Consider the following 15,892-nt stretch of genomic DNA (forward strand, 5'->3'; position numbering starts at 1 on the left):
ATATGCTGAGCTTATGTTTCCATTACAGATCCATACAGCTCTTTAGTCATAGATTGTACTAACACAAGATTTTTAATCTCATAGTCTGTCCAACTGATCTCAAAGTTTGAATTAGTGAAGTTTCAAAATGGCTCACTAAAAGCCTGCTTGCATGTAGATGTGCACATGATTTATTGTAAAGCCATTACAAATGGTTACCGAAACGTTTATAATTGAATTGTTCAAAGTAATCAACAGTAGTCAAAGCAGTTTCAAAATGTGTGGCAGAAATAGCAATGGAAATATTCCAGGGGGAATATTGTGCCTGGCTTTTAACTATTTTTATTCTTCTAAGTAATATTCTTTTGGTCAGACTTGTGAACATGGCCACTGTTTCATTAAAAAACATAAATCCTTAATTTTTTTTAATTTTAATGTGTGAAGAAAATGTCATTAGTATGAATTGGGAAGTAAAAAAAAAAAAAAAAAAAATCAGGAGATCCCAGAAACTTTATTTCTGAATGTGGAAAATCCTTAGAAGCTTTTATTTATTTTTTTTTAAAGATTTTATTTATTTATTTGAGAGAGAGAATGAGAGATAGAAAGCACGAGAAGGAAGAGGGTCAGAGGGAGAAGCAGACTCTCTGCTGAGCAGGGAGCCCGATGCGGGACTCGATCCCGGGACTCCAGGATCATGACCTGAGCCGAAGGCAGTCGCTTAACCAACTGAGCCACCCAGGCGCCCAATCCTTAGAAGCTTTTAAAATTCATACTCTTTAGAACATATTTTACTGTTCAAATTGCCATTAATTCAATCATTAAATGTTTAAAATAAAGTGGTCTTTCTTAGTAATCTGTCATTCTCTTCCCCAGTCATGTTTCATTGAAATGAAGCATTCCTACAAGTCCCGGTGTGTGGAAAGGGCAAGTTTTGATGGCTGACAGTGCTAAAGGTCTTATTTTAATAGGGATTTAGCAAACTTCAAACAGGATCATGATTATTTCTCAACCATGAAACAATGTCCATTTTAATTATTCCACAATTCTAACCAGTTTTAATTAGGCTGTTTAGAAATCATTAAGTAAATTGACAGGTATAATTTGTTTTTAGTAAGTTATGATGATTATACTGCAACTCAGACACCATTCTGTGCAAAATTGAAGGAAACCTCATTTTAAAATGGAATGGGAAGACCAGCAGGGGGGAGCGCTCATGCCTTGCCACTAGTCCTCAACTGCAGACCCAAGAGGAAGAGACAAACCTTGCTAGTCCATACTGCTTTACTAACCCACAGGAAGAAGAAAGGCTTTTCTTCTCCCTGGGACTAGCCCAGCCAATGAGAGACTGTCACAACTCAGGCCCACAAAAAACCACAACTCTTCAAACTCCCAGTTTACTCCAACAGCCCTCCCCACGCCCTCTTTTCCTCTATAGAAAAGCATTCCTCTCCTTTACTCTCTGGTCTTCTCTAGGCTTGTCCTGAATTGCAGTTCTCTGCTATTACAGAATTAGCACACTTTTGGTGGTAAAATAACTGCCAGTTTTATCTTTAAGGTTAACAGTACCGATATAAGCTGTTCAGGGAAACCTGAGGGTTATTGACATTTCTTAATCCATTTATCACAGCCATGATGAAGCTGTTTCTTGATCTTGGGTTGATTACTTCTGACAGAGAACAATCACAGAATTAGGGCAAAAAGAATAAGGCGGTTGTATAAAATATGGTACGAACGCAGGAAAATTAGAGTTGGCAGACTTCTCTGGCATACTATAGGCACTACCAATCTATAGGGATATCAGATGAACACTTTTCTTCCTTCTGAGTACATCTACTGCCACTTAGTAAAGTTTAAAATTGTATAAATGTTCAGTAAAAAAAATACCTAATGTCTTTAGGAAGATGTAAAGCTTTCATATTTATTCTAGAGTTGAAAAGGAGTTTCTGCTGGTTGGTTTTCCTAGCCTTCCTGTTTTAAAGTGGGTTTTAAATGGAATAAGTAAAAAAATGACATGAAATAAAAACCCAACTAAATACCTCTTCAACACATACACACAGACACAGACTCTCACATACTGAATCTCTAGGTCTATTTACCCTACAAATGAACAAAAAATTGAACTTAGGTTCTCAATATCTTTAAATTGACTACCTTAATAAAAACTGCACATTCTTATGCAATATACATAAAAAGAAAAGAAGTAACACTTCTACACACGCAATGGGCTTCAAAATTTGTGAAAAGCCCAGGTCCATGTAGAGAATTTCAGCTTTCATGTAACACCAGGAACCTCAGCAATGGAATAATTTTCCCTCCATATTCTTGTGACTCAGAAGATAGAAGAAGTCATCAAACTGTCAGAACAAACTTCAAAACAAAGTCATTTTTCTGAAGAACATAATTTAATTTGAACCCTGAGAGCAGTTATCCATTTTAGTTTCTGTGCTTATAGGCAGTGACCTGTATGCCAAGATGGTTCTGCTGATTAAATCACAGAGACTTTCTGCTTTTACATGAAGATTCTTCTAGCTTGAAGAGAAGGTTCTGGTTCAGGGGTGACCTAGTTTCATGCTGCAGAATGTGTCGCCTCCAGCAAGATTAGTCTTTTCCATTTTTTTTCTCTCTTGTTACAGTATTTTTCACTTTAGTGTTGCTCTTTTTTATTCTTATAATTAAAAAGTCTGGCTTCAAAATGAGAGGCATACAAGTTATGTGATGATATTTTAAAATGCCTGGTGTACCGCAATTAAAAAGCAGTTAAAATATGTGTCTTGCTTTTCTCTTTTTAGAGTTTCCAAACTAGTTATTATTGTTTTAATTTTGCCAATTACTCAGAAGAATTCCCAGGGAACCCCTAATTCTGTGGGCTCTCTTTTTAATATGTAAGCAGCCCAGGGTTAGTAAAATACAAATCTGTATTTAACTGTGCTTTATTAAGCTCGCAATGTTGAAGGCATTCTATCCCGAAGGCAGGGCAAAAGACAAGAACATTAGATTTCAGATTTTACAATTTCACAGACTGGTAAGATTTCAAAAGAATATTCTGGGGGACATTTCCCAACTTAATTTTGAGAAGCAAGGAGATTTAAAAAGAACAAATCTGATTGAAAAAGTCTATACCAAACCAATATATATACTATGGCATCATTTCACAAAAGGCAGTTCATTTTAACACAAGGAAGGAGGCAGGAAAGAAGAGGGCAAAAATGGAATAGGAGGAGGAAGGGAGGAGGAAAAAGAGACAGAGCAAGAGAGGAAAAAAGTAAAAAAGGAACGGACAGTCACTTTAGTTGAATAAATCTAATTTGATGAAAAACTAGTATTCTTTTTTAATGGATCTGTTTCACCATCAATGGAATGAACTTGCATTGGGGAACCACTCACTGACATCTCTGCTAACAATGCAGTTTCATTTTTGTTTTGCTTCTGAGAAGAGAATGTAATCTGAAAATGTGTAGCTAGATGATAAGCTCTTTACTATTAGCCGTCTATGTAGATTCTTTCCCTGGCTTTGCCACTATTTAGAGTGTGATCATGAATAAGTCATTCAACTTTCAGAGACTTAATTCTACAGAATGCAGCATGGTGGTCAGAATATATGTTCCACTTATCCTTAAACAATGTTAAAGCAATCACTGAATTCAACGACAATGTAGGTATGTTAAAACGCTTTGAAATCTATTCATGTTGGTCAGATTTGGGGAAAGTATGGCTGGTTGTAAGGGAAGTTTCGGTTGAATTCCAACACTATTCTAGGTGGAAAGAAGAGCTAGCATCAAGCTCATGATATAGCATACATAAGGACACCTTTGGGAAACCATAAGGAATTTGCCTTGGCTAAAGTGTAGCGCTGGGGTCTGAGAGAAAGCTGGAGAGTAAGTCAGGGCAGAATACGAAAGGGCTATAGAGCAACAATCTTATTTTCTGGGGAGAGTGAAGAACCACTGGAGGGTTTTTGAAGCAGGACAGAGAAGTTGACCAGATCTACAAGGATCAAAAGATAGGAGGAGGCTAAAAAAAAAAAAAGATAAGAGGCTTGCATCACATAAGTTCCAGGTTAAGCTTCACATCCCACCCAGGGATCACGTGTGCTGGCTGCTTACTTGATGCCCAGCGACAGCAACAACAAGCTCACTAACACTGATGGAGAACTTCCCCATTCCAAGCACGAGTACGATCATTCATGCAGACTATTTCACCTACTCCTCACAACAGCATTTTCAGTGAAAAAGGAAAGATGTGAAGACACTGAGCTTTGAGAGTCTAAGTACCTATGCATGCTCATATAACTACCAAGAGGAATGGGATTCCAACTTGGACATCAGATTCCGCTGCCAGTTATCTCACCACTGATAGCTGATCATGTGAGCAAAAGGAGGGGATTAATAAGCACGTGGAATGAGTACACCAGGGCCTTCCTGACATTGATCAAAATCATTTAGGATCTTTGAGAGCTGGTCTTATCACCTTCCCTCTAGGCAAATTGACTCCTGAACCATTCTAAAGAGGTAAGAGCTGTACTTTAAAAAACAAACAGGGGCGCCTGGGTGGCTCAGTTGGTTAAGCGACTGCCTTCGGCTCAGGTCATGATCCTGGAGTCCCAGGATCGAGTCTCATATCGGGCTCCCTGCTTGGCAGGGAGTCTGCTTCTCCCTCTAACCCTCTTCCCTCTCGTGCTCTCTATCTCTCATTCTCTCTCTCAAATAAATAAATAAAAATCTTAAAAAAAACAAAAAAAACAAAAAGCAAACTTTCCGGTAACATATACTAAAACGTGTCACATTCTTTATTTAATTTCAATATTCTATACTAGAGACACGTGTCGTGTCTTATTCTTTTCTTGGTAGAAATGAAAAACATCTGCACACCCCTTCTTTCAACAATGCTGGGAAGCTTGAGGGTCATTAAATTTCCCCTCAATCATTTGCTTCTTCATGCTGCAAATGTCAATTCCATTAGTCTTTTCAAAACCTAATTCTATGCAAGGAAAGCAAAAAACAACTCTTTGAAAAATGTATTATGAACACATCTAATGCCCTGTAATTGAAACCATGCTAATTGATTTCTCAGAACTGTATAGGTCATCTGACAAAATTCATCAAATAAAAACTGTATAAGATTTAAACACATTTTACAGAGTAACTTTTCTATCACCTTTCTCTCTTAACCTGTTTTTTTTCTTTAAATACTTATCCTTCCTTGACAATGTGTTAACTTTCTGATCATTTATAGCCCGTCCTCCCCACTAGAATATAAGCACCCGAGGGCATGGACTTGGTCTTATTTATTCTTGTATTAGCAGAACTTCAAATAAGGCCTGGCATGTGGTGGGCATTCAATAAATATAATTGAATTAATGAATAGACTCATAAATGAACATAGTTTCATATGTGGAAGAGTTTGAGTTATACATATGCCCCAAATAAACCCAGAATTCATTCATCTGAATGTAAGTGGAAATTACTGTGTAAAGAACACTGACTGATTCACCACAGGTGGTTTTACAAAGAGAAGGTGTCACAATGACATTAATACAGATAGAATTTCTAAGGCAAAGACTGAGCCATGAGAGTCAACAGGAGATTAAAGAAGGTGAGCAGGCTGTCAGTTCATATGACAAGGTGAGGACCTGACAGTGAGAGGTCTCAGCTGAAGGGCAGCTCCAAAGGTATTATTCATTCTGACACCTGAGAGCCAAGGAGCCCACATAGCACACCTGTTTGGAAGTCCTGCTGAGCCAGGAACCTGGGAAGGCCAAGTTCCACCCTTGTCTGCCTTCTCTGTGAAGTTTCAGAGAGCACTTAAATAGCGTAAGTAATAAGAGAGGACTTTGATAACTCTAATCTAGATAGATAGGATAGATAGATAGATTGCATTATCTGATTCCTTGTTCTCCACAGCAGGTGTTCCAGTCCTTCTCTGAGGAGCCATGAAGAACTAGAATGAAGCCTCCAAAGCTCCTCCTTAAACTGAACTCTTAGCCGATTTCCTCCTGTTCTCCTCCGCTAGCAAGGGCAAGGTTAATCCTCACAACCTCTGCTAGTCCCCCTTTCTCCCTCCCCTTTCCCACCCTCAAAACTTATTTAGCACTCACTATGTACTTCACACTCTACTAAGTACTTGAATCAGTGAAACTAATGGCATCATCCCCTACCCATAGGAATGGAAACCTGGTATGGAGACAGATATGCCAACACAAGAAGATCAGGGGGACAAGTGTCAGAGGCCAAGGGAGTTTAAAGCAAGGAGGGTGATTACTTCCTTTTAATTTATCTTTAGATTCATATATTTCACATCAATAGAGAATAGCTTTTCCCCTACTCATTCCAAATCAATGAAATGTTATTATACTTCTTGTAAGATGGATTAATTCTCTTATAAAAAATGAGTTTATGCTATGTCATTATTTTGCTGCTATTAGGTTTAATATGTTTCTATTACTACGAATAATTAAGGACCCGAATCTACTGTCTATACAAGAATACTGTTATGTCTTTCTTAGAGTCCGCTCAACAGGAAATAGATCCTATACATAGGTCCATGAAGGATAACAGCTGTGAGATCAAAAGAAATTTCTAGGGGCGCCTGGGTGGCTCAGTTGTTAAGCGTCTGCCTTCGGCTCAGGTCATGATCCCAGGGTCCTGGGATCGAGTCCTGCATCAGGCTCCCTGCTCAGCGGGAAGCCTGCTTCTCCCTCTCTCACCCCCTCTGCTTGTGTCCCCTCTCTTGCTGTCTCTCTCTCTCTCTCTCTCTCTCTCTCTGTCAAATAAATAAATAAAATCTTAAAAAAAAAAAGAAATTTCTAGAGAAGCTACTGCGCCACCAGCCACTAAAAGACAGTTAAATAACTTCAAAATTTTCTAGTTTTTTTATTTGAAAATTCTTTAATTCCCAGAATCATTGCTTGATTTTAAACATATTATTTTACTTAAATACAGTACTGCTCTTCATTGCAAAACTTAAATGTAGTACTCAACTTAGCCACATGAGGGCTCCTAGGTTTCATTCAATTGTGTGACCCATAAATTGAAACACTGAAAGATACCTTTCAATGAAAGTGCATATTGGCTGGTGGATGGGTTAGTTGGCATGGTTTCCTTAAATGAGATTATCTGAGAATTGAAGTAAAAATACTACTCCACTGTATTACTATAGAAACTCATTTGGCGCACCTCTGCAGGTAGCCTTCTGAATAACTGAAGGCTGATTCTGAAGTGTCACAAGAAAAGGTTAATAATTTCATTTGCAGAATCTGCTACCTCTTGCTCATGGCTCCTTAACTTCTCTCAGGTTCTATCCCTTATCATAAAAATAAAGAGTAGAACACCTACCTAACAAGCTTCACTTGTGCCTGGTATATGGCATTACCAATAAGGGGTGATTTTAGTTGTTGTTGTTATTACCAACACATATCATTAAGGGATACTGAAAGACACTTGTTTTGTGAAATAACCCTTCAATACAGGCGATTACATAGTTGCTAATATTTCAGCCTTGAAAAACATAGTTACGGGTCCAAATTAGTAGAGGGGTTATAAAAACACATTAAGTTAACAATTCAGATATCTCTTTTAACATAATAGACATGCCATTTGCACTGGTTATGAATCAAATTGTTGCAAGTCCAGTAATTAAATATTCACTCGTGGTAGGGACATTTACGATAACTCACACTTCCTCTCTCTGTAACCCAAGCTCACCATTTAGACTTCTGTTTTCTAGGCTTATCTCTTTATTTATGTGGCCAAGCTTGTCATTGTTTCCCCCTCATTTTCTCACCTTTAAAGAACATTGAGTTTATATGATAAACTTTATTTTCTGAAGGTAAAATACCGTTTCTTCTTAGCCAGTTAGTAAGTTGGAAAAGCAATAGAAGGCGGTAGACATGTTAAAGGGTGGAAGGAGAGGACACTGGAAAACAGAGTCAGTTATGTAAACATTATGGGCTTTTCTAGTTAACTGATTTTTAGAAACATGTTATTGTAAGTTTTAAAAATAAGACGGTTTACACTGTCTTATATCAATTCTTATTACTTGATTATTGATATCCTCAAAGACACCATGCCTGCTCTCTCTTGAAAAATAAGATTTGAACATCTTCATCAGGAAAGAGGAGACCAGAGAGTAGATATAGGAGAAGGACATAAAATGGCAGAAAGGGAAAGCGTGATTTTAGTCGCCATATCCTGAAACAGTGCTAGGCCTACATGGAGGCATGTCTTCAAGCTTGAAGGATACAACCTAACCCAAAGACACAAAACATGTCTTGACAAAGTCACACAGAAAATTGATGTGGGAGTAAGAATTAGAAATCTGGCCTCTTGAGTGTGATCTCTAGATAAGAACACTAAAGTAGCTGAGACAAAATTTTCAAACAACCCATATTGGGTTGAGGTGGTAGATACCAAATAAAATGTGACCCCTTTGATGTAACTTTGGTAAACCATGAAGCCATAGTCTCTACTTTTAAGGCTTTTGGATAGGACCAAATCTCTCTAAAATGAAATAATAAGCAAGGTCAAGCCTCCATCTCCTCTTCCTGGGTAGACTTATCTCCCCTATGCAAAAAAAGGGGCATTGTGCTGGCACGACTCCACCCCCAGTTTACTATTTTCTTAGCTGATGGGTTCTACATGGGGTTCAATCCCTCCAAAACGAAGTAACGTGCAAAGCCAATGCACACCTGCACTGCAATCTGTCCTCCCTCAGCCTCCTCAGCCTCTATTTTCTTAATGGCTTTGGTAGTTACGGGGGCACATCAACCACTGTCTCAACAACCTGACAGAACATGGTCAGAGACTTGAAAGCCTGGAGGAAACATGAAAGAAGAAACACAAATAAACAAGAAGTGGCGTTGGCTGAGAGGGGCAAAAATGAAAGTGGTAGCACATAAACTCATACACTGGAGAACCAAAGATACATATGACTAACTCCCCTCAGGCCAGGACATGGACAGTCCCCAAGCCTGCTCTCTAACTTAACTTTGTGGAAGATTCTCAGTGCTCTTCCATCTCCATGTTCAAACTGCACGAGAAAATGACCGCATCAATCAGCAGAAAGATACGCATGTCCTATAAGCAAGGGGGCATGTAACTGCAGACCCACGCATTCACAGGGCTGTTCAGACAGACCGCACCTGTTCACATGCATAAAATGTCTGGTGCTCACCAATGGTGTAGAACCTCTTTAGTTCACTCCTCCGAGAAGGATGCTTCTGGGTATTGGTCGTGTTGTTCTGCTCTTCTTCAATGATGGGCGTCTTGGGTGTGGGGGCCTTACTGGCTTGTGGCGTTGGCTTTCCTGCAGCAGCCAGAGGGCTGAACCCAGGAGCGGTAATATCCACTGACTGGGACTTTTTCTTCAACCTACAGGTAAAGAATACCACATGCTGATTACTCACTCGGGAGACACTTGTTTCAACTTTATCTCCGGCATAATTTTTTTCAACAATTGAATTAATATTTGGCCCTGAAATAGAACAAGGTTTATTCAGAAATTATAGACATTCCCTACGGTATTTTAAATTCTTCAAATATTTGTGAAACTTCAAATATTTGGGGAAAAATATGCCGAATCATTTTAAAAGGTTTTGGTAAAAGGTATTAGAATGTAATGCGATAAAGGACTTTTACTTTTCTAACAGCAAACTAAAATGTGGTGTCAGACAAAGATAATGCATTTGGCTACTGCTTTTAATTCCAAAAGGAGTATCTTTAATGCTATAGTAAAACACTAGTTAGAAATAAATAACTGCAACCCAGAAATAGATAATGAAATGATTATTTGGGTAACTAGAGGCTGCCAGGGCTTTTTATTTAATCTATAATAGCATCTTAGCTGTAAAAATTATAGAGTTCACATTATTTCTCCAGACATTCTCATGGACTGCTCACATCTACACTTTAGAGAGCTGACATGAGACCTCACATGGAAATCAAAAAGCTATCCATAAAACATTTTCTCCACTCATGCATAGGGAATGTGTCTCTTGGTGTAAAAATTACTGATAAATGATATGAGATAAATCCAAATACTTCAAGCTACAGAACTTTAGATTTGTAATTGTAACTGAACCTTAAGCCCAGTCTACTCTTGGTTCATGGTGCTTTGAGAAGCTAACACTAGGTGTCATTTTTCAAGTCTAGATTCCTCATAGAAAACAGGTTGGTAGTCAATTCTTTATCAGTTACAGTAATCACACTTGACATTTGCAATTTCTCAAGTTTCGCACATGTTTATACCTCCAGACTTTATTTAGGCTTTTCCAGTAAATTCTTCTATATTCTGCCCCACTGTCAGGTCCTGCTCATGTTTCTAGACTCAGCTTAAAAATGGCCTCCTCAGGCACTATGTAATAGCATAGTGTTTTAAGACCATTGACATTGGATTTAGAAAATCTAGGTTCAAACACCATCTCTATCACTTAAGCTTTGAAACCTTAGACATATTTAACCTTCTGGAGACAGCAAAGCAACAAAACAACAATAATATGAAGCTCCTGTCACCCAATTATTTTTATTTTATAGGGGTCTGTTACCCAAAGGATAAAAATTTAAAGAAAGAATAGTCAAGGCTTGATGTCAGATTGATAACAAGGGAGGAGAAAAAAGAAGTAGAAGAAAGAGGATTTCAAGGTTCCTGGTTTAGGACCTAAAATGGATTCAGCTTTACAATGGGAGCATGAAGGACTCCCAGAATATGCTCCTACAGGAGGAGCACAGTGGCTTGGCATCGCATAGTTTTTAGAATATAAGCAGGGGTTGCATTACAGATTTGCAGTAAAAAATTTAGAGTTTGGATCATTTTGCTGATTATCAAAAATGCTGACTACCTTTCATTGACTATAAAGGCAGATGTTGGCGGGGGGGGCAGGAGAAGAAGGCTGAGTGGGCGAATGGGGCTGGGCAAGGAGACTTCCAAGGGCCTTCAGATGTGGAGCATCTACAAGTAGAAACTATTCATGCAGCAACTGGTGAAATTACTATGTTTTTGGCTGTGAATCAGGGCTGAACCTCAAGACACTGTTTACAAATAATAACATACATATAGTCGTAGAGATACCCTGGCAAGAGTCAAAGAAGTTGTCAAAGATCACGAGACTTAAAAATGTGTATCTGGGGTGCCTGGTGGCACAGTCGGTTGAGCATCTGACTCTTGGTTTTGGCTCAGGTCATGATCTTGGGGGTGTGAGACTGAGCCTGGCGTTGGGCTCCACACTCAGTGTGCAGTCTGCTTGGGTTTCCCTCTCCTCCCTTTGCCCCTCCCCAGCTCTCCAAAATAAATTTTTTTTAAAGATTTTAATTATTTATTTATTTATTTGAGAGAGCGAGAATGAGAGAGAGAGAGAGCACATGAGAGGAGGGAGGGTCCGAGGGAGAAGCAGACTCCCCGCTGAGCAGGGAGCCCGATGCGGGACTCGATCCCCGGACTCCAGGATCATGACCCGAGCCGAAGGCAGTCGCTCAACCAACTGAGCCACCCAGGCGCCCCTCCAAAATAAATTTTTTAAAAAATATGTATCTTATTGCTAGGCCACACCATCTGTAGCACACTCTGAGTTAACAGAGTAATCATACTATATTTTTCCTTTTTCCTTTTATAATTTTGAGAAAAATTTAAACTATGGAAATACTGTTATCTAACCATTAAAATTGTTTTCGTTATATTTCTTTCATTAATATTGTATAAATCTGTTGTCTTATAAAGAATAGTTATATTGAAAATAAATGGCCTCCTCTGGGCAGCTTCCCATGACATGGACCTTGGTAGTCTCACACCATTCCACACAGGGGGTTATTCATAATTAACTCTTAAGCTTATATTTAATTGAATTTACTAGACCAAAAGCTTTTTTAAAGGGATAAATGTATCAATTAGTAAAAGATTCATTAATGAAAGCAGTGTTTACTAAATCTTAGCGATTTCACCATCACCCATATGATTTTAACCATACCCACATATCACCTATTTAGTATTCATGAAAATTGAACTGCTTTATTCAAATTGCCAACAAATACGTTAAAAAGTGCTCAACAGCATTAGTCATGAGAAACACAAATTAAGACCGAGTTGTACTCATAGCCCACCCATCAGAATGGCATCAATGTGAAAGACATGATATTAACTGCAGTGATAAGGAGCTATCGGAGTTCGCCAACACCTGATGGTGGGTGTGTAAATTGGTACGACCACTTTGGACAAATGTCTCGCAATATCTGCTTAGCTGAAGGCATGCATCTTTTTACTCACCAATTCTATTCCTAGGATATATCCTACACAATATGTTCACCCGGAGACACAGTCACGAATGTTCATAGAGGCACTATTTGTAATACCCTAATATCAAACACAACCCAAATGTCTACTCACAGTAGAAAAGGGCAAATGAATTGTGATAATACTTGTACAATGAAACTTTATACAGCAATGGAAATGAATGAGCTACAACTACTTGCAACGGCAAGGCATGTCTTCACAAAAATGAGGCTGGGCAAAAGAAGCCCGGTACCAAAGAACACATACTGTATGATTCCATTAATATAAAGTTCAAATAGAAGCAAAACCACCTCTGATATTAAAAAGTGTGGGTAGGGTAACTACTGGGAGTTATGTTAATGGAGACATGAAGGGGTTTGTGGGATTCTAGCGATGTTTTGTTTCCTGTTCTGGGTTCTGGGTACCAGGACGTGCTTACTTTGTGAAAATCTAATAATCTATGATTTTTGCGGATTTTCTGGATATATGTGATACTCTCCATATGAAACTGACCAATTTTGGGGGCACCTGTGTGGCTCCGTCATTAAGCGTCTGCCTTCGGCTCAGGTCATGATCCCGGGGTCCTGGAATCGAGCCCTGCATCAGGCTCCCTGCTCAGCCAGGAGCCTGCTTCTCCCTCTCCCGCTCCCCCTGCTTGTGTTCTCTCTCTAGCTGTCTCTCCCTCTCTGTGTCAAATAAATAAATAAAATCTTAAAAAAAAAAAGAAATTGACCAATTTTTAACATTCATTTACAATGAAGATTGTATGTAATTACTAAATGGCTACTTGCCACAAAAAGCAACAGTAAAAAGAGAATGCTAATGTTGGCCTTTAGCCTCCCAAAGATGACCAAAGTAGAGTGAATCTAAGGAAGGATCCTTTCCTTTAAAAGAATTTAAAAAGACTCACTCTGGCAGCTCTGCTGAAGTCTGACTGAAGGCTGTATCTCCAAGTTAAGCAAGCTGCATGCAATGTCCTTCAAGGAGTAGCAAGCAAAAATCACCTAGTGTACCACATAGTTGAGGAGATGCGGATTTACTTTGCACAGGGTTATCTACTTTTTTTAATTTCTTAGTCTTCCCAATAACACCATTCTTGTCCTAGTCTAGAGTTTGTAGGCTGGAGCTGAATGTTACAGTAGTACCATACACAACTAAGAAAGGCATCAAAATTAATAAGAATAAGTTAAGAAATAATTTGCAGTTCACTGAGGCAACAAAGTTAATTTGTCCCAACATGGCTTCCCAGAAAAGCACACTTAGATGCACTAAGACTTAGATTACACTAGAAATATCATATTGAACCCTATAAACTCTATGAAATCACCGATATTTGACCATTCTTCACCAACAAAAATATCAATTTTCTTGGGTAAAATAGGTAAAGGGGATTAAGAGGTACAAAATTCTAGTTATAAATAAGCCAGGGGATGAAAAATACAGCATAGGGAATATAGTCAATTGTGTTGTAGTCATGTTGTATGATGACAGATGGTGACTTCACTTATCATGGTGAGCACTGGGTAATGTATAGAATTGTTAGGCACCTAAAATTAATATAACATTGTACATCAATTACACTATAAAAAACTATAATAAATTTTTAATGTCAAGTTTCTATAGCTCACCCCATAAACTTTATTTCAAAATTAAATTTGAATTTTACTCTAAAGCAAGCTTTTTGGGGGAGAGGAGCTCAGCGAAGTCAGAATTTAAGGGAAAGGTGCTAAATTTTACAGGAAGAAAGCCAGTTATTGTCTAGTTCTCAGAAAAGATTATTTCCAAAAATGTAAGTGTGACAAATTTTTATCTCAAAGTCATAGACTATTTTTATCACCAGAAACTGTTTCAGAATTGATCAAAGTTACTAATTAAAGTCTCATATTGTAGCATGTCAGCAATGACAGCTTAGATTTGAGACAGTGCTAGATACCACAACTGATGAAGTTCTACATCACTTAAAAATGTCTCCATATCCCACAAGTCCTTTTCAAATAGCCTCTTTGGAATGAGCAAAGGATGTAGTTGTGGGCTCCAAAGGCCAAAGGCAAGCAGAAAATGGCCCTATGGCATTTTCCCTGCTCCTTTTGCCCTTCCTCACCAGATAATCTTCCCAATCAACACTTGAAGGGTGTCATATTTTCATTGTTGTTGCTGGAGTCTGGAACACTGTGAGTAGCTTCACTGGCTTACCTAAGAAAATACTTCCCTGTGCACGTTTTTAGAAAGCAGAACTGTGTGCGTAACTGAATTAGCCCTTTAAAGATCCTAAAATTGACTACTGTGATTGGCAAGGAAATGTGCAAACTGCTACCTTCAATTTCCAAATTTCATGAAGGGAAGTCTTTCTCAATTTTTAACAATGTTCTTAATTAAATGTGTTAAACAAATGTAAATAGCATAATGGAGTATGTAGGTGTACATGAGATAAAATACTCATTGATATTAAATGAAACATTACAAAGAGAGACAAAAATAATCTCTTAATTGGCACCAAAAGAATCTTTGTTTAATGTGCTTTGCATTTCCAAAGGAAAATGAGTGCCGACATCTTGGATGGAGAAAAGGAAATGAGTAAAAGGAGCCATCCCTTTTGGCACCGCGCCACTAGGCAGACTATCTAGTGGTTCATGATCTTTGCCCTTTCTTTTTCCTCTGTTTTTGAACAGAAAAGAACTATTCCTTCTCTTCTCCACATGTGTCCCCACACATTTTTTCAGCATGGTAACAATGTTGGACACTTTTCTGAGACTCGGTTTTCTCATCTATAAAATGGAGATAAAACATATCCAGACAGGTTCTGTGGATTAAGTAAACACCCTCGGTGAAAGTGCCTAGCACAGCACCTACAGAGGATGTTCTCAATAAATGGAAGTTCCAATCTCTTTGTAAAAGGATGTAAGGGAGGACAGAATTTTGTTCTTCAAACTTCTAAGGGATGCTGAGGAAGTTAGAACAGCTTCCTGGGATCCTTTGCTGCTGCACTACTCAGGGGTTGCAATGCATTTTGTAAGGGGGCGGTCCCACCTTTTCTGCAGTGTGGATTTGGGGGAAGGAGCAGAGGATAAAGGTTGCAATGGTTGTCATCTTTCTTTGTCTGCCAGGCTCTGCATCTTCTAATAGTTTTGTTATTTTGCCTAAATACTACATGATAGAATTCTACCTTAAGCCTAAACTAAATCCTGGTATGATTTAAATGCATAAGGAAAAAAATGGTTTCATTTAGTTTGAGTTCTTCACTGGAATTACATCTTCCATTAAATGGAATTCAAACTGTACCTTTATTAGAACTAACAGTATATTTCCCGAGTTCTGTGGCTATCTGACAAAAATGAACGTTCTACTATACACCTAGTAAAGGCTTAGGATGCCCTGGGGTACAGTAGCAACAGTTGAGAAAAGCTACTGTAGTATAATGAGAATATTCCCTAGGTCAGAGGAATTTAAAGTGGTAAAACAATAGAATATAAAAGCCACAGGTGCATATATTTGACTGTGTGCCTCTGGAATAATAGCAGAGTGGTTAAGACTATGGACATGGGGCCAGATTCCCTGGAATTGAATCCCTAATCTGATATTTACTAACTTGTAACCTTCAAAAATTTTCTTAATCTCTCCTTGCCTTGGCCCTCTCATATGTAAAATGGAGGTATTAATA

The 15,892-nt window shown here is 38.4% G+C and overlaps 1 protein-coding gene across 2 annotated transcripts in view; it reads right to left on the reverse strand.

Annotated features, from left to right (window-relative positions):
- The window catches only part of OXR1 (oxidation resistance 1), a 365,575-nt gene that overhangs the window by 210,301 nt on the left and 139,382 nt on the right, over positions 1–15,892 (reverse strand). For both annotated transcript variants that reach the window (XM_028109391.2, XM_028109408.2), the window contains exon 2: positions 9,148–9,344. In XM_028109391.2, coding sequence (XP_027965192.1) covers positions 9,148–9,344 — 197 coding nt within the window. The remainder of the gene's footprint in view (positions 1–9,147; positions 9,345–15,892) is intronic.

Source organism: Eumetopias jubatus, unplaced genomic scaffold, assembly GCF_037043125.1.
Source record: "Eumetopias jubatus isolate StellerSeaLion01/CBP00866 unplaced genomic scaffold, mEumJub1_p1.0 scaffold_4, whole genome shotgun sequence".
NCBI classification, from domain to species: Eukaryota; Metazoa; Chordata; class Mammalia; order Carnivora; family Otariidae; genus Eumetopias; species Eumetopias jubatus.